The 25,686-nt window shown below is 36.6% G+C and overlaps 1 protein-coding gene across 1 annotated transcript in view; it reads right to left on the minus strand.

Moving 5' to 3' along the window:
* Window positions 1-157: 157 nt before the first annotated feature.
* The window catches only part of LOC127661357 (anoctamin-1-like), a 53,751-nt gene continuing 28,222 nt past the window's right edge, over window positions 158-25,686 (minus strand). Inside the window, exons 13-28 of the mRNA XM_052152005.1 lie at window positions 24,030-24,190; window positions 23,826-23,908; window positions 17,623-17,706; window positions 15,220-15,285; window positions 11,554-11,628; window positions 11,251-11,451; window position 11,167; window positions 10,979-11,090; window positions 9,849-9,906; window positions 9,656-9,756; window positions 9,242-9,393; window positions 4,032-4,184; window positions 3,888-3,940; window positions 3,585-3,766; window positions 3,373-3,478; window positions 158-3,106 (exon numbers count right to left, since the gene is read on the minus strand). Of these exons, the coding sequence (XP_052007965.1) occupies window positions 1,976-3,106; window positions 3,373-3,478; window positions 3,585-3,766; window positions 3,888-3,940; window positions 4,032-4,184; window positions 9,242-9,393; window positions 9,656-9,756; window positions 9,849-9,906; window positions 10,979-11,090; window position 11,167; window positions 11,251-11,451; window positions 11,554-11,628; window positions 15,220-15,285; window positions 17,623-17,706; window positions 23,826-23,908; window positions 24,030-24,190 (2,719 nt within the window). The 3' untranslated portion in view covers window positions 158-1,975. The remainder of the gene's footprint in view (window positions 3,107-3,372; window positions 3,479-3,584; window positions 3,767-3,887; window positions 3,941-4,031; window positions 4,185-9,241; window positions 9,394-9,655; window positions 9,757-9,848; window positions 9,907-10,978; window positions 11,091-11,166; window positions 11,168-11,250; window positions 11,452-11,553; window positions 11,629-15,219; window positions 15,286-17,622; window positions 17,707-23,825; window positions 23,909-24,029; window positions 24,191-25,686) is intronic.

Below are 25,686 nucleotides of genomic sequence, written 5' to 3' on the forward strand. Positions count from 1 at the left end.
CAGATTCTGGCTCTGCAATTGGCAATATTCAGTTTGACAGGACCATTTAACTTGACAAATAATTCTTGTCATCCTGTATGGTTCAATATTAAAACTTTAGAACCCCACACCACTGCCCCGCTATTCTTAGTCTAGATCCAGGCCTGTTACCGTTGATCCTAGTGCTGTCTTTTGTCTCACTAGTGTATCTACCCTCACCGTCTGTCTAGTTTTGGTGTTCATTCTCCATCTAGTGGTAATCAACAGTACAGAATCCAAAGTGTCAATCAAGATGTCAAGCAGGAATTAAATACAGTGCTATAATAAACAAAAAGGTTAAAAAAAAACATGGATATAGGCTAGTTATTGGTTGTTCCTTAAGTTTACAACAGAAAATGGATCTGTCCAGGTGAAATTGGGGATGCTAAATAAAGAAAACAGAGACCCCTCCCTTTCCACTTTTTATTATGAACAGTAATATTTTTTTTCTCCATTATTTTATCAAAATATTGTCAGAGTTTCTCAAGACCTAGAAATAACATGGAATAACAAGTGAACATTCTGGATTCATGGAAGTGAATGCTGGTTTACAGCTGTTATTAGCTATTAGTTATTATCCCTGGTAGCACAATGCATATCATAGTCATCTGCCACTAAACATACACTGTTGCCATGTACACACTAAGTAAATATGGTTATCAATCCTATTCTGAGTGCTTAAAAGAATAGTTCACCAATAAATGAAAGTGCTTGGTGAACTAGCCCAAAAACGAACATAAACAAAGTATGGCACCTCTGATGATGACAATTTCAAACATTAATACATCTTAGGTCTTTAAGATTAATTTGGTCAAATTAGCAAATAAGTTAAAACAAAATGTTGCCATGTTTATCACTATGTCAACAATCACAAGCTGATAGTATGTAAGAGAGGCACATGTATTCCGTACGCACATATGTACCCACTTCTGCCAATAAATATGGTTGTCACTCCCCAAATTTTGCAGTGTGTACATGGTCAGTCTATACATACCTCTTGTGCCACTTTAATGGGGATGGTGGTTATTAGAAGTGATGTTTCTATATGTGTCTAAATCATGATCCCTGAAAGCACCTTCACAGTGAATATAGCATGCTTTACATAAGCTTGAGCTGCGCTAGCATAGTGTTAAATTGAATTTATGTAAAATACTACAGCATAGCCATCTATTTGCAAGCTGGTATTAACAAATGTTCACTTATCGATAAATAATTGGCTTTGCATGTCCATGAATCCACTTCAACATCACATTATGAAGAACGTAAAAATGAAGAGCTTGCTAACCGACAAGTTACATGCTATGTATATTGCCACCAATATTGTTATTGTTATTAAGTCCACATTTAGTTATTTTTCATCATAAATACATGGAACAAAAATCATGAGAACAACACCACAAAATGAAGGTTCCACTTGCTGAGTAACAAATCATTATGGGCTGCAAAGCCCTTTGGTCCATATTCCTAAGCCTCTCTCTCCTCACCTGTTCTGGTTCAAGAGGCAAGGGTAATGTGATTTGGTGTGTGTGTGTGCATGTGCATGTGTCTGTACAGGTGTTTGTATGTGAAACAGAGAATGACAAGACACAGTATAAGACAATGTTTAAGACTCACTGAGCCCCATCATATGGCTCCAAAGTTATATTAAAGTACCCAGTATGCACAAGCTGTACTTGGCTGCACTTGGTCCTTCAATCAAGTCCTCCAAATCCAGAGTAGTGCAGAGTTATCGCAATGGCAAATCACAACTTGAGATATATCGCTGACTGGGTTAGCTACCAATAGAACCTCCACTAAGCTATCAACAATTGGCCTACATCCAGAATTACCATTGATGATCATTCATTCATCAATGAGAAATTGATGAGTCACAGATGAGTTGCTGATGGCATGGTTTGCCTGGCACTAAGAGTGGTCATTGGATGCAAGGTGCTGAATATGTGGAGTGTTGCTCCACTCATACAGGGGTGTTACGTTTGAGATCGCTGGGTGAAGGTGGGATCTGTTGACTGAGGTGTGTAAAGGTGGTCGAGTGACTAGGTCTGACTGATGTCTCCCCGACAGTCTCAGGGTCTCTTTGCCTCAGAGGAAGAGTCTGACATCTGCCCTTGGCTTTGAAGCCTGGATCATGGGGCGGAAGCTCTTTCATTGTGCTTCCCATCAGCTCTGGTTTGGAGGGAGGTCGTGGTAATCCCGTTGACTGGTTACCCACAAGCTCTGGTTTGGAAGGAGGACGTGGCAAGGCTGTTGAAAGGCTGCCTGCAAGCTTTGGTTTTGATGGTGGGTGAGGCAGTACTGCCAACTCAATTCCAGTGGAATCCATTTTGGACAACATGGACGTCTGGCTTCCAGAGGGCTTGGATGTAGACAGTGCTCTCGGGACATTCCCTGTGAGCTCGCTAGGAGAAGGAGGAACCTTTTGGTCAAGGTGTGTGAATGTGGTAGATTGGCTGGTTCTGGTTGCACTTTCCTCAGGCTCAGGTCCAATGTGCCTTGCTGGAAGGGTTTGACAACGGCTCTCAGCCTTGGAACTAGGGTCTTGAGGTGGAGGTCCGTTCAAGTCAAACTGCCAAAAACGGGCTAGTGAGCCTGTTTTGGCTAAATTAACTGATGAGTTTGAACATTTTGTGCCATGATCTGCAGGTGTTGAAGGTGTGGTGGATGCAACATGACAAGCTGTCTCAGAAAGGGAATCTGTAGTTGTATTGAGAGTCTCACAGATAGAAGGTTGAGGTTTATCATCAAGGAGTTCACTAGTGGACGCAATAGGTTCCTCTTCTGGTTGTTCCTCAGGCTCTTCCTCCTCTCCATTGGATACCCAAAGTTCTTTCAGCTCTTCGTCTGGTTGGCTCAGCTCTACCCTACTGAAAACAGGTGGCTCCTCTGGTGGTTCCTCCTCTAGACTCTTGACGAAAACCTCAATGTTGGTTGTCGTTAATGGGTGTGAGTTGGTGCACTGCTTGTCCATCTCCTCGGTGAGTAAAAGATCTAACAGGAGTGCTTTCTCTCTCTTCAGCTGCTCCTTCAGAGAACGAGGCACGTTTGGGATCAACCATGCCACCAGCATACTGAGGAACATAGCCAAATTCTGCAACACAAATGAGGATGATTTAATGAGGACAGAATTTACACTTTTGAAAAGTTGTCCTGTTGTTTATAAAACAACTATTAATAAAACTTCTGGGGCAATTTTGTTAAGGCATTAATATGAATTCCTCAGTAAAAATGTTCGATATTTGAGCTCTTAAGTTTGGTGGAATTTGCTCCATGTTTAAGTGTTTCGGTTGTACATATTTAAGGTTAGGTAAATACTAGAGCCTACATAATACTAAGATAACATTTACAAAAACTGACCTGGAAAAAAATGACAAATGCCAGACGTGCAGCAAGCACAGACCAGTATTGTTTAGAGAGCTGGTAAGACTCAGGTGACCAGGGGGGATCTCGATATTCTTTGTACCTATGATAAGGAGTTGATGGAGATAGTGTGTGATATCAGAAAATGCAGGTAAGTTGTGTCCACATCAGCATTTTTGTATGTATCTGTATTTGTGTGTTGTTTGTACCTGCAAAGACGGAGTTGTCTGTCAAAGTCGGTGTCATGCGGTGAGGTACCAGGTTTAAAATTGCTTGTGTTGAAATAAGCCAGTGTATGGTTGGTAAAGCCATGCATGGTGCCTGTCTCACTGTACAAATACTGATACACCATTCGAGGAATGAACTCCGATGTAAAGGAGATCACAAACGCCTTGAGGGAAAACGGGAATAGAGAAATAGAGAAAACTTTCAAATCTCTGCCACCAGGAGTTAGATGTGAATTTGTTGGATTTAGATTTGTTAGAAGTTATAATCTTTGTGTTAATACCCACATTTGTAATGACTGCAAACTTGCTGATTCCACTCAAGATGTTGTACCATATGCCTAGGAAAGATAAATAAATGAGAGTCTAAAAAGGAAATCCAACTTGCATATGTATGAATATATTTGCTGCACTCAGTCAAGAATTTCATACCAATCTCTTTAGCACTGACAGCATCAGGTCGGCGTATTTCAGTAGCAAATTTCGCAGCATCAAGGCGGATTTCAATGACATTGTTAAGCAGAGCGAAGACTGGTGCCAATGGGAAGGAAGCCACAAAGAGCGTGACAAATCCATACTGAATAACTGTAGACAAACAAACACACATACATAAATGTTGCATGTCCTTGATCAAACCCCATTCCTCAAAGTCATTGCATGCCTCTTTAAATACTTAAAAATCTAATTGACTTGAAAACAAATATTAGCCTGAATAGAGCAGGGGTAAGCAAGCTTTCTGACATGAAGAGCATTACTACTTTTTCTTGCCCAGCTATGTCTCCGGAGGCTGCTCAATATTCTACAGTGCCACAAAGCGCTTCTCAGTTAGTTTTCCTTGAGATTTGATCCAAATCATTATGACATAGACTATTTACTTTAACCATGACTGGATGATACACTGTGTACTTATTGGCATGGGTGTGCTGCACAACCTTGAGTGTTTTTAACAGCACTGCACCAATTTACTTAAAGTGTTTAAGTGTTAAAAAGTAGCTTCTGTAGCTGCTTCAGTCCTCCATTTACAGTGGCAAGAAAAAGTATGTAAACCCTTTAGAATTACCTGCTTTTATGTCATACATTTGTCTTAAAATCCGTTTTGATCTTCATTTAAGTTACAATAATGAACACACAATTTGTTTAAACTAATTATTGAATTTGTTTTGTAAATACTGAATACATCATTCAAACATCCACAGTGTAGGTTGGAAAAAGTATGTGAACCCCTAGGCTAATGATGTCAACAAAAGCTAATTTTAATCAGGAGTTGGCAAACCTGGCATACAATTAATGAAACGAGATCAGAGGTGTGGGTTAGAGCTACTTTGACTTATAAAAAGCACTCAAACATTTTGAGTTTGCTATTCACAAGAAGCAGATACGACGAGACCATGCTTTGCAAAAAGACCTGTGATCAAGAACTGTTGCTGTGCATAAAGCTGGAAAGGGTTACAAAGTTATCTCGAAGAGCTTAGATATTCATCTGTCCACAGTTAGACAAGCTGTAAGGGTAAGACCACTCTAAGGGTATTCTCCCTAGAAGTGTCTGTCCATCCAAGATGACTCAGAGGGCACACCGCAGAATGCTCAATGAGGTAAAAAAGAACCCTAGAGTAACAGCTAAAGACTTGCAGGAATCATTGGAAATGGTTAACATCTCTGTTCATGAGCCTACTATATGATAAACATTTAACAGGCATGGTGTCCATGGCAGGACACCATGAAGGGAGCAACTGCTTTCCAACAACAGCATTGCTGTGCGCCGCAATATGTATGGCATAAAAAGGGCACCGCATACCAACATGAAAACATCGTCTCAGCGGTGCAGATTTTTTGGGGTAGCATCATTATTTGGGGCTGCTTTGCTGCTTCGGGGCCTGGACCGCCTGTCCTCATCAATGGAAAATGGATTCCCCAGTTTAGCAATATATCCTACAGGATAAGTTCAGGGTGGCTGAAGCTCAGTAGAAATTGGGTGATGAAGCAGGACAATGATCCTAAACACTGAAGTAAATCCACTACAGAAAGGCTTCAAAAAGAGAAAATCCACCTTTTGGAGTGGACCAGTCTGAGCCCAGACCTTAACCCAATAGAGATGCTGTGGAATGACCTAAAGAGATCCGTTCACACCAGACATCCTAAGAATTTGTCTGAACTGAAGCAGTTCTGTAAGGAAGAATGATCCAGAATTTCTTCTGAATGTTGTGCAGGTCTAATCTGCATCTACTGGAAACGCTTGGTTGAGGTTATTGCTGCCAAAGGAGAATCGACCAGTTATTAAATCCAAGGGTTCACTTAATTCATTTTAATGGGATGTGTTCAATAAAGACATATTGAATGAGTTTTGTTACACACATTGTCTATACGTGTGACTTTAATGAAAATGAGATCACATTTTATGACCAATTAATGCAGAAAACCAGATAATTCTAAAGGGTTCACATACTTTTCTTGCCACTGTATATGCTCAATCCCTATTTTGAAACATTGCTTGCAGTTACATTCTCTCATTTATAAAGTCACTTCTGCAGCACCACTGTGAGTGCGAGTGGGACTGCGTTACCCCACTAACCCCCACGACTGATACCAACTGCAGAGTGGACCAATTTGTGGATTGTGTAGCACTGTCCAAATTGCTCAAAGTACTGTAAATGGATTAGTGCTTCACGGTTCATTTGCGTAGCACAGTTTTGTCCTACTTTTGTCCCAGAGTCTTTAGCTCTACTCATGAATTAAAATGTAAGTAATTTAATTTACTTGAAACATACATTTTGTTTTTATTAACAAAGGTTCCTGTAGCTGGTTGAGCATGGTGGTAGAAATTTTTATTTTAGAAAATGTGCTCTGCCAGAGATTTCACACACATACACATATACAGATAAGCTTCCAAGTTTCTCATAGCGCTTCACATTTTCTTTCCACTATATAAACGGATCCTTATCCATTGGTATGCATGACTCTACAAAAACTGTATATTGCACACTGTATAGTGTTTTTAATTGTCAACTAGTTGGTGCAGAAACGAGTACTCGATCAGTCACACATTCCTAGTACACGATGGCACAGCTCTGTGCTAAGACTAAGCTTGCTAACTACTTACAGGCTACTAACAACTTCAGTGACATTTCAGAGTGCAATACCAAAGGTTAATTTTGATTGCTCGGTCAATAGCACTCAGAAAAGTCGAAGTCCCACAAAGCTGACCTTTGTAATCTTTATTAAAATGATTTCCCTAGCCCAGCTTAATACAAAAGGGGTACTACGAATGTAAACACTGATAAAACATGTTTTAACGATAATTCAGAAAGAACCTACATAGTTTCTTCAATACATACCATAGATATCCCTTTATAATAAACATTTATAAAGTTTATAAACCATAGATATCCCTTTATAATAAACATTTATAAAGTTTATAAACCATAGATATCCCTTTATAATAAACATTTATAAAGTTTATAAACCATAGATATCCCTTTATAATAAACATTTATAAAGTTTATAAACCATAGATATCCCTTTATAATAAACATTTATAAAGTTTATAAACCATAGATATCCCTTTATAATAAACATTTATAAAGTTTATAAACCATAGATATCCCTTTATAATAAACATTTATAAAGTTTATAAACCATAGATATCCCTTTATAATAAACATGTTAGAAAGTTTATAAACCATAGATATCCCTTTATAATAAACATTTATAAAGTTTATAAACCATAGATATCCCTTTATAATAAACATTTATAAAGTTTATAAACCATAGATATCCCTTTATAATAAACATTTATAGTTTATAAACCATAGATATCCCTTTATAATAAACATGTTATAAAGTTTATAAACCATAGATATCCCTTTATAATAAACATTTATAAAGTTTATAAACCATAGATATCCCTTTATAATAAACATTTATAAAGTTTATAAACCATAGATATCCCTTTATAATAAACATTTATAGTTTATAAACCATAGATATCCCTTTATAATAAACATGTTATAAAGTTTATAAACCATAGATATCCCTTTATAATAAACATGTTATAAAGTTTATAAACCATAGATATCCCTTTATAATAAACATATATAAACTTTATAAACCATAGATATCCCTTTATAATAAACATTTATAAAGTTTATAAACCATAGATATCCCTTTATAATAAACATTTATAAGCTTTATAAACCATAGATATCCCTTTATAATAAACATTTATAAGCTTTATAAACCATAGATATCCCTTTATAATAAGCATATATAAACATTATAAACCATAGATATCCCTTTATAATAAACTTTATAAACCATAGATATCCCTTTATAATAAACGTTTATAAACTTTATAAACCATAGATATCCCTTTATAATAAACATTTATAAACTTTATAAACCATAGATATCCCTTTATAATAAACATTTATAAACTTTATAAACCATAGATATCCCTTTATAATAAACGTTTATAAACATTATAAACCATAGATATCCCTTTATAATAAACGTTTATAAACTTTATAAACCATAGATATCCCTTTATAATAAACATTTATAAACTTTATAAACCATAGATATCCCTTTATAATAAACATTTATAAGCTTTATAAACCATAGATATCCCTTTATAATAAACATTTATAAACTTTATAAACCATAGATATCCCTTTATAATAAGCATATATAAACGTTATAAACCATAGATATCCCTTTATAATAAACATTTATAAGCTTTATAAACCATAGATATCCCTTTATAATAAGCATATATAAACGTTATAAACCATAGATATCCCTTTATAATAAACATTTATAAGCTTTATAAACCATAGATATCCCTTTATAATAAGCATATATAAACGTTATAAACCATAGATATCCCTTTATAATAAACATTTATAAGCTTTATAAACCATAGATATCCCTTTATAATAAGCATTTATAAACTTTATAAACCATAGATATCCCTTTATAATAAGCATTTATAAACGCTTATAAACCATAGATATCCCTTTATAATAAACATATATAAACTTTATAAACCATAGATATCCCTTTATAATAAGCATTTATAAAGCTTACAAACCATAGATATCCCTTTATAATAAACATATATAAACTTTATAAACCATAGATATCCCTTTATAATAAACATTTATAAAGCTTACAAACCATAGATATCCCTTTATAATAAACATTTATAAAGCTTACAAACCATAGATATCCCTTTATAATAAACATTTATAAACTTTATAAACCATAGATATCCCTTTATAATAAACATTTATAAACTTTATAAACCATAGATATCCCTTTATAATAAACATTTATAAACTTTATAAACCATAGATGTCCCTTTATAACAACTTTTATTAACATCAATATTATATATTACATTATATAATGCTTAAAAGATTATTAAAATGGTAGCGCTGCCCATATCCACCATTGAAATATGCTGCTCAAAAGAACCAGGATGTGCGGTTGCCTGCGGTGTGACGTAAAATTAATTTAATCTATAAAGCTGCGGGGTTGAGTTCCCAGGGCATAGAGGTACTCATGGTCATGCTGCCAAGCATTTTTGATATGTAGGTGCTTATTAGTCAAGCATCTACATTTTGTTGGAGAGTTCATTTACTCACCCATCTCCATGTATTCTGGGCTCAGACCCTCGTATGGCTCCAGATCGTAGTCCAAATCCCAGCGCTGCGGCTCTCGTTTGGAATCTTTGTCGTCTTCATCTTCCGCCCCTTCCTTCTCCTCCTTATATGCGCGATACATCTTCTTCAGCTTCCTGTATCAACATAATGATGTTAGGTGGCGACGTCATTTTAAGCAAACATCCAGAAGAAATAGCACTTCCTTCATCTCTCTGTGCACTGCTTAGGTAAAGTTAAACAGTGCCCCAAATTAAAATTTTATTTAACAAGAGAATAAGGGGCTTCCTTTAATCTACTGGAAGTGCATTTTGAATCAAAGAAAAGTAGAAGAGGGACCAAAGGGAAGACAGTGTGTTTGTGTGTTTGTTTGTGTGTGTGTGTTTGTTTAACACTTACGGGATGGCAATTTCAAACACATTATTTTGAATAAGCTGCTTCCCCAGCATAATGATGCCCAGCTGAATACACACTTCAATAAGACAGCCACCTGGAGAACACTAAAACACAAACACACACAAATACATGTGCATACAAATACTTAGTAATGCTGACACACTAAAAACAAAACCTAATATTGCCTTATAATTACCTCTTCCATCCGGAAATCCTTAAAGACATAAACATAGTCACCCGGGCGACCAGCAAACCTAAATGAGCAGACCAGAGGGTATTTTACAAGAGTGAGGTCACCACTACAATATACATCACTGCATAACATACAGTTTAATTAGATAATTAAATATATTAAAATGCCACTCAAAAAGTCATATAAAGATATTAAACAATCTTTAAAAAAATAGATTATTATATATATATATATATATATATATATATATATATATATATATATAAATCTATTATAATAAATATATATAGAAAAATTGCATTACAATACCCTAAATACTGTTATTTGTTTTGATTATTTCTCATAAATAATTCAGGTTTCATATGATGTTTGTATTGTGATATTTGGCTGTAAATGATCTATACATAAAAGAGTGAAGTGATATATACAGTATATAAACAACATGTAGACTATAGCATATTTTTAACACTAGATATGCAGGATAGACACAACACAATAATATACAGTACAGACAAACAGGATAATTCTCACCAAAAATTATAATATTTTGCATAAAGAAAAAAAAGCCTACTTCTTGAACTATTAGGATATTTTGAATTATGGCATAATTCTCACACATTTTCTCATTACCGTAATGAGTCCAGATATTTTTCTTATTTATTCACATTGTTTTGAAGAATCGTTCTCATTACCATAACACATTTTTATTTTATTTTTTTACTGTACTAGGAAAAAAAAAAATGCTGTCGCGCAATTACAATTTTTTTTTATTAAAAGCAACGAAAATTAAAGGCAGATCACATTACGGTAAAAAATGTAATCCAAATTTTTTTTTTTTCATAAGTAGTATTATGTCATTTTACAACATCACAGTGTAAAAAATCCCAATACTCCTAAAATAGGATTCATTTTCTATATACAAATCAGAGTTTCTTGTTTGTTTCTTTTGATTTACATAATAATCTGTTAATAAAAACACATGATATAAGCACAACAATACTTCAGAATGTCTCAACACACTGGACATAATACACAACCACAACGTACATTCTAATAATTCAAGTGAACGCAACACATCTCGCAACAGACTTTACATTAGTTTGCATGGATATGCTAATGGGATGTTGTATTACCTGCCCTTAAAGAAGGCCACATAGAAGACCGGTGCAAACGCATTCATGCTCTTCAGCAGAAAAGCTTTCAGAATCACATGCTCTTCAAACGTCGATTCAGTCTTTGGAATCTCTGCAAGAATTACATGAACATCATAGGCATAATTATCATCATCATTATTGCATAATGTGATCATCTATATCGTCACCCTTTTTATTAGGAGAACATCATTATTTCATAAGCCACACATGTTCTCTTTACCACACACACACACACACACACACACACACACCAGCTCGGTAATCCAGGCCGCTATAGCTCCATAGATCTCATCCAGTACAAGAACCACCAGCAGGTTGATGATGACAGCAGTGGTTGTCACAGTAACACGCACGTTGGCCTTGGCCTCATGGTCGGGGTTCATTGACATAACGGCAAAAACAATGATTCGGTAGAGAATCACTCCAGATACGGCAGAGAATGTGACCCCAACCTGAGAGAACGAATTAAAATGGACAAACAGGCGTTTTGACAAACATAAAGAAAGACAAAATGTTACAAGTGATGTGATACATGCTTACAGAAAGGTACCCACCATAAGGAGGATAGAGGATATGTTGATGCAGTATCCTGGTAGTCGATCCGTCCATGACAGAGACTCGGAGGCGAGCTGCAAGAACAAAATGATGTTATATAATGGTCACTATTATCAGCTATGAATACACAACAAAGAGATGAACTGATATAGACATTTTATATGATCTAAAATGTTTTGTCCCCTTTTTTTTAAAACAGCATTTAAACAAAATCTCCAAATTAGAATTTGCACATGCTCTGAATGAAATAAGGCATCAAAACACTATAATATACAGTAGAAAAGATTGATAACGCTTTCATTTTTAAATCAATTGGTGTAAAAAGAAATGCTTATTTTATACAATATTTGCTCAAAAATATCTTCAAAACATTTTAAAACAGCAAATGTGCATTATCCATTTACAGAGCTGTCTGTATTTTGAACCTAGTACTGGCCAAATCAGGCTTATACTGATAATATTGGCCAATGAGATGTGCACAAATAGCTGAAATTAATTAAATACTCTATTAAAGACAATATTTACTCAAAATTCACTCCAAAATATTGATAACAGCAAATGTGCATTATTCATTGACAAAGATGATGATATATTTTGAACCTAATATCGGCTAAATCAGAACCAAAATTATAATATTGGCAAATGAGATACACACAAAAGTGCTAAATCCAAATTAATGCCCATTTTAGACAATATTTACTCAAAATTCTCTCCAAAATATAAAAAAAAAAAACCAAGCAAATTCTTGCAAATTATATGCATTATCCATTAACAGAGCTGCTGGTATATTTTAAACCTAATATTGGCCAAATCAGCCCCATACTGATAATATTGACAAATAAGAAGTACACAAAATGTGTTGAAATTTAAAGAATGCTTATTTTACACAGTAGTTCCTACAAATTTGTAGTATCTGTTGGAGATGAGATGTCCTCCTCTTCAAAAATGAATTGTGGTGTTCCTCAAGGATCCCTATTAGGGCCAGTATTGTTTTTACTCTATATGTTACCGCTAGATTCTGTGATTCGAAAATACAACATTCATTTTCATTGCTCAGCAGATGAACTGCAACGGTGTTTGTCATTGAATCCCAATGATCTGTCTAATTTAAATGTTCTTCAAGCGTGCATGGTAGATATACATTTTTTTTAAATTTATTTAGTTAAATACAGAGGTTGTTATAATCGGCCATGATTCTTAAAAAAAAAAAAAAGTTAGATTGAGTCAACACTTAATCAGGTCAGCAGGTGGTGAGAAATTTGGGAGTCTGTTTTGATAATCATGTCAGGAAATCTTGCTTTTATAAGGAACATTACCAAGATGAGACATGCCTTGGGTTTCAAGGATACAGAGAAGCTCATACATGCTTTTATTTAGTCTCTCCTTGATTATTGTAATGCCCTGTTTTCAGTTTTAAATCAATGCACTTTAGCATGGCTACAATCAGTGCAAAATGCTGCAGATAGACTTTTAACATGAAAAAGGTCTTTTAATCATATTTCTCCAGTTTTAGCTTCTTTGCATTGGTTACCAATTTATTTTAGGGTTGATTTTAAGATTTTCTAAATGACATATAAGGCATTACATGGGTTGAATATTTAGCTCTTAACTCTTCTAACACCTTATGAAACAGTTAGACCTCTTAGATCTTCTTGTTGTGAACTTTAGGCTGTTCTAAGATCTAGAAACAAAACAAAAGGTAATAACGCATTTGTAGTGAAGGCCCCACGATTATGGAACAGCCTGACCTGGGATATTAGATCTGCTGAATCTGTGACTGTTTTTAAGTCTTGTTTAAAAACACATTTTGTATAGAATTGCTTTTATTAATATGTGAATGTGTTGTGTTTTACTGCGTGTGTTTTTGATTTTATGTTTTATGAAGCACTTTGTAAATGATCGCTAAAAGGTGCTATATAAATACAATTATTATTATTATTATTATTACTTACTCAAAATTCATTCCAAAATATATGTACTATGTAAAAATAAAAAATAAACTTTATTATTCTTTGACAAAAGCTGATGGTATATTTTGAACCGGCCAAATCCAACACATACTAGGGTATGTGTTGGCTAGGGCAGTGGTGGCTCAGTGGTTGAGGCTCAGGGTTACTGACCAGAAGGATGGGGGTTCAAGCCCCAGCACCACCAAGATGCCACTGTTGGGCCCTTGAGCAAGGCCCTTAACCCTATCTGCTCCAGTATCATGGCTGACCCTGCACTCTGACCCCAGCTTAGCTGGATATGTGAAAACTAATAAATTTCACTGTATATATGCAAAAAACTGTGTGTATAATGTGTGAACACAATAAAGGATTCTTCTTCAATACTGATAATATTGGCAATTAAAATGCACACAAAATTTCTGAAATCAAATAAATGCTTATTTTAGACATTATTTATTTATTCAAAATTTACTCCAAAATACAAAAAAACTGAAAATGTGAGGGGGGCCTGGTTAGCTCAGCTATTGATGCTGACTACCACTTCTAAAGTCGCGAGTTTGAATGAGTTGTGCTGAGTGACTCCAGCCAGGTCTCCTAAGCAACCAAAATTACCCGGTTGCTAGGGAGGGTAGAGTCACATGCTGAGTCACATAAGTGGCTCTCACTCTCAATAGGGCATGTGGTAAGTTGTGCGTAGATCGCAGAGAGTAGCATGAGCCTCCGCATGCTGAGAGTCTCCTCGGTGTCATGCACAACGAGCCACGTGATAAAATGCACGGATTAACGGTCTCAGAAGCGGAGGCAACTGAGACTTGTCCGCCACCCGGATTGAGGTGTGTAACCGCACCACCACGAGGACCTACTAAGTATTAGGAATTGGGCATTCCAAACTTGGGGAGTAAAAATAAATAACTAATAAAAATACAGAAAACATGCATTATCCATTTAAAATCTGTCATTATTTTTGAACCTAATATTGGTAAAATCCGACCCATATACTGATAATATTGGCAGATTCCAATATGGCCAACGATATACATCATACATTAACTACTAACTAGCTACAGCATGCACTGAGAATATCTGACACATTAAAAAGTATGTTTTTGGACTTTGAACTCATGAAACCTGAATTAAAACATACACGCACATACACAGTAAACATGTGTCTTTGATTAGAGGAAGGACGCCACTCTAACTTGTGTGTTTTAATCCAGGTCTCACTCTAATCCTGCATAATCTAGTGTGGAATACCCAGAGAGGTAATCTGCTTTTGGTTTTGTGTGTAGTTTGCGTGCGTATTTGTGTTGTGTGTGCGGCACGGAGGCCAGACATTATGTACAAGGGCACGATGACATTAACAAAAATCCGCAAAATCACATCAAATGAAACTGCGACCAAACTGCTCATATGAGACGGAGCAAACCGATATGGAGAAACACAAAGCCAGCAATCTGTGTTATTCATTGTCTGATTAATTAATTTTCCATTAGAGTGCTAATGAACAGAGACAGCTAGCGATGAGATAAGGAGAAAGACGGATTTCGGCAGGTGGGCTCCGGCGGAGGTCATCACCGTGACCACTCTCTGACTGACAGCTCAGAACTAACGGCATTATCTCTGAAGTCCCGCCCTCTTTGGGGTAAGTTGATTAGCTCTCACTCTCATAGACAGACCCACACAGTAAACTCTCTCAAATTATCCCCCCCTCCGCACCGGTAGCTGCCCTCCTTTGGCAGACAGTAGCTTCTCTCGGCCTTTGTCATCTGTTCCTGCATCCGGCTGTAACACAAAGCAGAGATTAAAAGCATGGCACACACACTCTCTTTTAGTCTTTCACATCTACCAGTAAACATTTCTGTTTGTTAGGACTAAAATCTCTTCCAGGTATTCTAGCCCAGTGACGTCCTTTAAAATGTTCAAGTATTAGTGAAAAAATAGTGAATGATACGATACCATTGTAAAGGCGAATAAACAAATCCAATGGTTGTTGGGATTTTGTATGGTTTTGAGGCAGTGTGACGTTCACACTGTCTCAACACCATACAAAATCCCAATAACCATTGGATTTTTCCATCAATGTTTTCAAAAATCAGTAAATGATGAAGAATTATGAGACACTAAAGCAATGATGAAATGCATTGCAATGGTCAAAGACGTCCATCTAGCACACGCCTACATAGATAAACAATAAACAGTGCAGATAGACGCAAGAACATGTCCTATTTGAACAGCCCCTTAGATGGCAAAGAGTCAATGAATACCATTTTCTGAATTGTGGCTTTGCTGAAGAAAACATGTTTTATGAAGAGAGATCATAATAAACTTCAAATTTGATACTGCTGATGTTAATGTCCATGGGGAATAATGGAATAATGCATAAAGGATTTCTTTAGTAATTTCTATCATAACTTGGAGCCCATCCTAAAGGATGCAAATGGAAATTCAATTTAATGAAAATTCCTACAGGATTTTTTGATCCTTGGAGATCTATTGAATATTGTGTAATATTTATCATAACTCTGAAAAATCACGTGATATGGGACAATTAAAGAAGATCAAAAAAGGAAAGAGAAAATCCTGAAATATTTCCTTTAAATTATTTTGATATATTGTAGTACAGGGGCATTTTATCACATTATTGTATTGTCCTTGTACATATTGAATATATCATACAAACATTCAGTGTAGGTTGGGAAAAGTATGTTAATGTGGGCTAATGACGTCAACAAAAGCTAATTAGAGTCAGGAGTTGGCAAACCTGGCATCCAATTAATGAAATGAGATTGGAGGTGTGGGTTAGAGCTACTTAGACTTATAAAAAGCACTTAAACATTTTTGAGTTTGCTTTTCAAAAGAAGCATCTGCTGATGTGGAACATGCCTTGCAAACAAAGAGATTTCAGAAGACTTAGAATCAAGAATTGTTGCTTTGCATAAAGTTGGAGAGCATTATGAAGTTATCTCGAAGAGCTATTCCTCTGTCCACAGTTAGACAATTTTCTATAAATTGAGAGGAGTACTGTGGCCAGGGACGGATTATGATTTGCAAAGGCCCTGGGGCCAGTTATCTCCAAGGGCCCCCCTCCACACAAAAGTTGTTGGGAGGGGGTGTTGTTCATGCCCAGAAGTTGTTTGGGGGTGGGGGTGGTGTTGTTCATGCCCAAGCAGGTGGATCACCAAACTAGATTGTGCCGCCTTAAAGTCCAGGGCACCCCCGGACAGTAATCCATCCCTGACTGTGGCTACTCACTCTAGAAGTGGCTGTCCAGCTAAGATGACTCTACGGGTACATGGCAGAATGCTCAATGAGGTAAAAAATAACCCAAAGTAACAGCTAAAGACTTGAAGGACTCATTGGAACTGGTTAACATCTCTGTTCATGAGTCTAGTATATGATAAACATTAAACAGGTATGGTGTTCATGGCAGGACATCATGAAGGAAGCAACTGCTTTCCAACAAAAATATAGCTTTGTGCCTGAAGTTTACCAGGGAACGCCTTGACACTCCACAGAGCAAGTGGGAATTTTTTTTATGGACTGATGAAATTAAGGTTGAATTGTTTGGGAAGAACACGCAGCACTACGTATGCTGTAAAAAGGGCACCGCATACCAACATGAAAACATCATCCCAACGGTGGAGTACGGTGGAGGGAGCATCAATATTTGGGGCTACTTTGCCAGACATCCTAAGGATTTGGCTGAGCTGAAGCAGTTCTGTATGGACGAATTGTCCAAAATTCCTTCTGAACATTGTTCAGGTCCAATCCGCAGCCAGGGGAAACACTTAGTTGAGGTCATTGCTGACTGAGGAGGATCGACCAGCTATTAAATCCAAGGGTTCACCTAATTTTTCCACATCACTGGGAATGTTTAATGGGATGCGTTCAATTGGATTAGTGGATCTTGTCTTTGGACACACGTTAAATGGAACAGGTCAAATCAAACTTTTACACTCAACACAGTGAATAAATATTCAAATATAGATCTTGAGATTTTAGAAATGAAGATTGGGAATAATGGAAAAAAATCTGTATATTTACCCAGTCCTAATCCCCAGTTTGTTTTATAGATTAAACAAAGCAAAATCCAATTGTGTACATCTTAATGACATTTACCTCTTCCTTCTTCTTCTTCTTCTTATTCATTGCCTTCTGCTGTTTCTTCTGAAGAAAGTCCTCATATGCTGGACGCAGCTCATTCTGAGATATAGAAATGCACAATATTAGACAGGTTCTCTCCCTATTTATACACACACTCACACACACACACACACACACACACACACACACACACATGTTGTGTTTCCATGTTTTATGGGGACTTTCCATAGACATAATGGTTTTTATACTGTACAAACTTTATATTCTATCCCCTAAACCTAACCCTACCCCTAAACCTAACCCTCACAGAAAACTTTCTGCATTTTTACCTTTTCAAAAAACATAATTTAGTATGATTTATAAGCTGTTTTCCTCATGGGGACCAACAAAATGTCCCCACAAGGTCAAAAATTTCGGGTTTTACTATCCCTATGGGGACATTTGGTCCCCACAAAGTGATAAATACACGCTCACACACACACACACACACACACACACACACACACACACTCACTCACTCACTCACTCACTCACTCACTCACACACTCTCACACACACACACACTCACACACACACACACACACACACACTCTCTCTCACACACACACACACACACATGTTGGTCTACCTATCATTATGAGGACTTTCCATAGACATAATGACTTTTATAATGTACAAACTATAGATTCTATCCTCTAAACCTAACACAACCCCTAAACCTAACCCTCACAGAAAACCTTCTGCATTTTTACATTTTCAATAAAACATTGTTTAGTATGATTTTTAAGCGATTTGAATTATGGGGACACTAGAAATGTCCTCATAAATCACATTTATAGCATAATACCCTTGTAATTACTAATTTGTAACTTACAAAATTGTCCTCGTAAATCACAAAAACACGCACACACTCACTCACTCACTCACAAACACTCTCACACACACACACACACACACACTCACACACACACACACACACACTCTCACACTCACACACACTCACTCACTCACAAACAATCTCACACACACACACTCACACACACACACACACTCACACACACACACACACACACACACTCATACACTCACATACACACTCACACTCTCACACACACACTCACACACACTCACACACACACACACACACACACACTGTACATCAAGCTTTGCGATCTAGGACTCTATAGATGTCAACAAGCACCAAAAGCAATAGCAATTTGAGGATGACATTAAACACACACACACACACACACACACACACACACACGCTTATGCTGAAGCAAAACAGTCTCCATAGAAACTGGCTTCACATACACAAATACTGTACATATAATTGTTTTGATTACACATACAATCACTTTCTATTCTTGAGGCAAGGACGCGCCAAAAAAATAGGAAAATTATGAAGTGAGCGTTGGCTGATAAGGTAGTTCATTTAAAAACCCATAACCCGCTGGGTTTGTCTGGTTAATATGCAAACACATTTAAGATGAGTGCTGTAGACGAATCAGTTAGACCAGCAATCAAACAAGGATGATTTCATACAATGACAGGATATTGTTACATATTGTGGGGTATATAATAAGTAATACACGTATGTTCTGATGATGTAGATTGTATTTTCAGGTAACAGGTAGCATTGTCAACTACACAACAAAGGTCACAATTATCTGGCAAGTGCATTGTTGTCAGGATTATGGCATCGGGGTTAATGGATGTTAATAAATCACAGTAAAGGATCTCTTGGCACACAGGTTACTACAAAGTTAATCCCCCATAAATCTCTCCTCCACCCATGAATTCAGGGCTGGTTCATTGAACAGCGTCATCATGGATTCAGCCGCAAAATTGACCCTCCTGCTGTGCAGAAAATCGCAAACAGGACAGAGAATGAGGGTGGGGGATGGGAGCACGTAGTAGAAAGAGAAATATGGTGTGCGTTTGTGTGTGTAAGAGAGAGAGAGACAGATAGACGAAGAGAAATAGAGAAAGGGAAAGTAAACAAGTAAATAATCAATTACCTCTGCTCTGTCCTATTGGTCAGCATCAAAGCAAAGAAAAATATGGTGTAAAATATGACACACATATCTACCATTCCTGTCCAAATATGCATACTTCTCACTACATAGTATGCATAAAGCAGTATGTCCAATTAGTATGTACTTGTATGATGATGTACTGCACTTTTCTAGAGCCTGATCTCATAAAAATCTCCTAACTGTGGCGATATTTTAGCTATATGATATTACGTGATTCGTTACACGTGTCGTGGCAGAAATGTCCACTGTGTGGCACTAAAAGCGAGTAAAATGTTCTCCCACATAGATGAGGTTTGTAAGGTTAATGCTCTATCGAGCTTTAAATCAACAACAGTGACCTCCCAACCTTAAACCTTACAGTGTCCGAGCCCCCCCCCAACCATGTTTTGGTGCTTCTATGACACTTTCGGTTCATGTGTTGACTCGCGCGCTCTTGAACAAGCTTGTAAATGTTGTTGATTATGTAATGCAAACGTTAAAACAACTCATGCGCTATAGTAAAAGTGTTTAGAGGTCATAAGATAGCATTGTGTGAGGAACAGGGCGAAAAGTAAATGTTTATGCATTAATAATCTGCCGTTTTTTGTGAAAGTGTTCATTTCACTAGAAATGTCCTTTATTCATATAACGAGCCACCTGAAATTTTTTTTGCAAAAATGTAGGTATAGTAACGTGATTCTATAAGACAAGGTTGCTTTTCTATACCATAAAGTTACAAGAGCTGACGAGCCGTCAGATATTTTGTGTTATAGTGATGCGGGACGCTATATCGTGAAAAAAGTTTGCGCTTAAAACATTAAAGTCTCCTACATAAGTCAGGCATAAGTGGTATTATTTGAAATCAGAATTTTTCTCGAGATAACCATCACTTCTGCATTTATGTTACTTAAAATAACTAAATAAGGCCTCAAAAATGTTGTCGCATATTAGCGCCCCCTAGAGGTAATGGGGTAGAAATATTTATATGAAAATAAAATGGTTTAGGGCAAGTCATACATCAAATGAAAGCTCTCACTCTCAGGAATGTGACTGTATGGTTAAGCTTGTTGACCTTATACCACAGTTTGAAAGATTTTCAAAATAATCACAAAGTGAAATATGATTTCGTCAAGTCATCAAATACAAACGTCTCATTTATGCGGCAATAACTGCTGCTGTAAGCCACAAATAGCCCAAAACTTATATCTGCTTTTACCTTATGGAGTTGTAAAAAATGAGCCAATTTTTACTTGACTGTGAGCTTGCGTGGCCAAATAATCCAATGTTACATTATAATATATAATATATAATAATCTGCCGTTTACTCGTGATTTGTGTGAAAGTGTTCATTTCACTAGAAGTGACCTTTTTACATATAACGAGCCACCTGAAAATAATTTAACAGAAATGTAGGTATAGTAACTTGATTCTATGAGACAAGGATGCTTTTTCTATACCATAAAGATACAAGAGTTGACGAGCCATCAGATTAGAAATAGCCGGACAACATTGGGTCGTGCGTCTCTTTTCAAGTGTAAGTGCTTTCAAATAAAATAGAAATGAATGCGACAATTAATGACATTCAGTAAGAGTAAAGAACTATAAAATGTGGATTGCATAGCTCCCATCATATTGAAATCTCTGACTTTTCATTGTAGACTTTGGTACCTGAACACAGTCTGAGACATATTTGAGATCTCTTCTGAAACTCTAGAGGAGACACTTGAGATTACTAGAGAGTCTTTATGTGAAGAAACATGATGTCACTATTTGCTCCATTTAATCTCATTCCTGCCTAAAACTATAGATAACCATAGTTATAATAAAGAGGTCTCATTTGGGATTAAACTTTCCTTTGGGATACTATTAAAAAGTACAGGAATCTGTATGTATCCCACTTTACACTGTATAATGTGCTGATTAATTGAACTACATTGTTGTTCACGTAAGAACATCTCTCATGAGTCTTGTTGAGCTTGAATTCTTCATCCTCTCAGCTCAATGCTTTAAGCAGAACTCAATCTTATCACACACACACACACACACACACACACTCATGCAAGCACGCACACACACACACTCATGCACGCACGCACGCACACACACACACACACACACTCATGCAAGCACGCACACACACACACTCATGCACTCACACACACACACACACACTCATGCACGCACACACACACACACACACACACACACACACACACACACACACACACACACACAGGTGAAGGGTTCAAACCCCCCATGAACAATGAAAGCTTGTTTTCGTAAACCTATTGAGCACAACAACAGTCTATTTGAGACACTGTTTGAGTCAAACCGAGGGTCTGTTTGTTGTTTTGGTACTAAAGAGAACAGGATACTGTGTCACATTATATTCAGCAATGCTTTATGATCTGTGTTCGTATGAGTTCATAGGCCAGATTATGCAACGCTTTTGAGATGGCAGCTATTTAGTGTTGTTAAGATTATGTATTTTTTATATTAAGAAATAAGCCACGTGAGGCAGTGCGTTACATTGATTTAACCACAGTTAAAGGAATATTACGGGTTCAATACAAGTGAAGCTTAATCAACAGCATTTGTGGCATAATGCTGATTACCAACAAACATTTATTTTGAATTCTCCCTCCTATTCTTAAAAAAATGGAAGTGAATGGGGCCAATTTTTGGAGGGTTTAAAGGCAGAAATTTGACATGCCTAATTCCCAATGCGCTCCAAGTCCTCGTGGTGGTGTATTGACATGCCTCAATCCGGGTGGCGGAGGACGAATCTCAGTTGCCTCTGAGACCATCAATCCGCGCATCTTATCATGTGACTTGTTAAGCGCATTACAGCGGCATCCACGCACAACTCACCACGTGCCCCACCGAGAGCAAGAACCACAATATAGCGACCACATGGAGGTTGCCCCATGTGACTCTACCCTCCCTAGCAACCGGGCCATTTGTTGGTTTATACAACAATTTGTTTCTGTCACCTAATTTGATTGATTGCTGATATTTATCTCTGCATCAGGTTGCGTTCACAGAAGACATGTTCTTGTGTTCATCTGTTGAATTTTGTAATTGTTGGTCTATGTAAACGTGCTAGATAGATGTTTGGCGTTTTAAGCTACTTGCATGCAAAGTCATGTTAAAAAAATGTAAACTTTTAAAAATGTGTCTCGAGACCTCTGTGTTCTTTTCCATTGACCCTTTTCACAGACTGTGTTGACACTTTTCTGCCTTAGCATCGTAAATCTTTTTTTTTTGTTGACATTTTTGACATTTTTTAAATAATTTTTTATAACTTTTTTTATATACATTTATTTAAAAATTACATTTATATTTTGTGTTATAGTGATGGGGGACGCTATATCGCGAAAAAGGGTTGCTCTTAAAACATTAAAGTCTCCTTATACAGAAGTCAGACATATGAGGTATCAGATAACCATCACTTCTACATTTATGTTACTTAAAATAACAAAATAAGGCCTCAAGAATTTAATTTAGCATATCAGTGCCCCCTAGAGGTAATAGGGTAGAAATATTTATATGAAAATAAAATGGTTTAGGGCAAGTCATATGTCAAATGAAAGCTCTCACTCTCAGGAAAGTGACTGTATGGTTAAGCTTGTTGACCTTATACCACAGTTTGAAAGATTTTCAAAATAAATCACAAAGTGAAATATGATTTCTTCAAGTCATCAAATACAAACGTCTCATTTATGTGGCAATAACTGCTGCTGTAAGCCCAAACACCTAAAACTTTATAGGCTTTTACCATATGAGTTATAAATAAAATCTGTGAGCTTGCGTGGCTGAATAATCCAATGTTACAGTATATCTTAGATATCCAGAACAAAATATGCCATCCAGAAGGAAAAGCATACTAAACAAGTCATCAGAAAAATATGTTTTTGACTATTGATGATAAAATATAAAATATATCATCGCAAAGGGGAGGATCTCAGCTTTCTAATGACACCTTGATTGAGCTTGTAGTCCACTCAGAGGCCGAGATATTCAATGAAACGTTGAAGGTGGTGCATGAACTGCGTTAGATTAGACTGAATGTCTATGCACGAGCACAACTGTGAGGGCTATTTTTGTTATCTGTTTTATACAGTAATGAATATTAGAGGTTTTCTGTGGCTGTGTTTTGTCATGTTTCTCGAACTCTAAAATGCTTGTGATCGTTCTCACCTCCTCGTCTTCCATGCCTGTCAGATCCCAGCTGTGCTGTAGACATCGCTGTCTCCTCTTCCAATGTTCCAGAAACACTGCCGCTAGACACACGTACACGATTATCAACGTTATCTACATAGTGTTTATACCTGTTTATATTACCACTTTTCAATATATTCTTAATATTGTTTTTCAGTAAAGACACAGTAGAAGTGTTCATACCCCAGAGGGACATAAAGATGGCGAAGCCCACAGTGGCGTGGTTATCAAACAGATAACTGGCACGCGCAGTACTGCAGATACTGCTCAGCTGCCAGTAATCACACACACGATCACACAGAGGACACATGGTGAAATTAAGACGCTCATCGCACATCTCTTGACTGAGAGAGACAGAGAGAGACACATAATATGAATCATTATATCAGTGAAATCTTTACAATAAATGTACATTTAAAATGGTCCAAGATGTCGCCATAAGAACAGCCAAACCTGATGAAGCATCTCCACAAGAAGGGACTAAATAATGTCTTAATTCATATCTAAATATTCCAAAAGACACATTTGGGTTGGTCTAAAGAAATTATAATTACTGTAGCTTCTTGGTCAATTTTCTCCCCTTTTCTCCCAAGTTCGGCATGTGCTCGAAGTCCTCGTGGTGGTGTAGTGACTCGCCTCAGTCCATGTGCGGAGGACGAATCTCAGTTGCCTCTGCGTCCACGTCCGTCAATCCGCACATCTTATCACATGGCTTGTTGAGCGTGTTACCGCGGAGACCGAGCGTGTGTAAAGGCTTCACACTATTCTCCGCGGCATCCACGCTCAACTCACCACGCACCCCACCGAGAGCGAACCACATTATAGCGAGATAACCACGAGGAGGTTACCCCATGTGACTCTACCTTCCCTAGCAACCGGGCCAACAGGCTTAGGAAGCCTGACTGGTGTCACTCCGTATAAAGTAATTTGTAAAGATATTTTTTTGTAATTTGTAGTGGTGAAACCGTCTGGAGACAGTCTAAAAGTGTCATTAAAAGCTGAAATTCTTGAAAAAATAAAATGGTAAAATTTTGTTTTAAAATTTGGTTAATATTAGAAACACTTTTGTCTACCAAATTGAGGTCAGGTGGTGCAGCCAACATGCAGGCAGCCATAACAAAACAACAACAAAACTAAAAATAGAGAATACTCCTGTAGACTCTCATGACTGTCATTATATTATTAAAAACTATCAGAAATGTTGACTTTTTTTTGAAAAGGCAAAATGTGTTCAGGTCAAATGGAGTGACCCTAAGAAAAGGTCCTAAAGGAATATAAATGTGCTTCTATGAAATTATTAGCTTCACATTTCTGAGTTTAAACTCACAAATAAATGGCCCCATTCACGACTTTTGAATTTGACTTTTTTTTATAAAGAAAAGTTGGGACGAGTCGATTTGTGGAAATCAACATTATGCTACAAATGCTGTCGATTGAGCTTAACTTGTATTGAACCCGGAATATTCCTTTAATATATGTGACCCCAAATTTCATGATATTTGTAAAAAAATATACATTTTACTTTGAAAACTTTTTTTAAATGACTGATGAAGTTGTGTACACTTAAGATGCAAGGAAAGTGTTTTAATAACTTTTACTTGATAACGGCACTTGACATATTTTAATATTTTAATAACAGCACTTGACATATTTTATGTCATTAAATATAAAAAAATTTACATAGCTATAAATGTTTTTCATGAATCTATGAAACCAATGAACACAAATATTGCATGTTTTATGTGGGTTTAATCTAGATTTTTTAAAATGTTCTCATTGTTATCATCTCGGAGAACCTTATTAGTCAACGACCCTTACATTAAGAGCAAAAAATGTCGAT

This window comes from Xyrauchen texanus, chromosome 21, assembly GCF_025860055.1.
Source record: "Xyrauchen texanus isolate HMW12.3.18 chromosome 21, RBS_HiC_50CHRs, whole genome shotgun sequence".
Lineage (NCBI taxonomy): Eukaryota > Metazoa > Chordata > Actinopteri > Cypriniformes > Catostomidae > Xyrauchen > Xyrauchen texanus.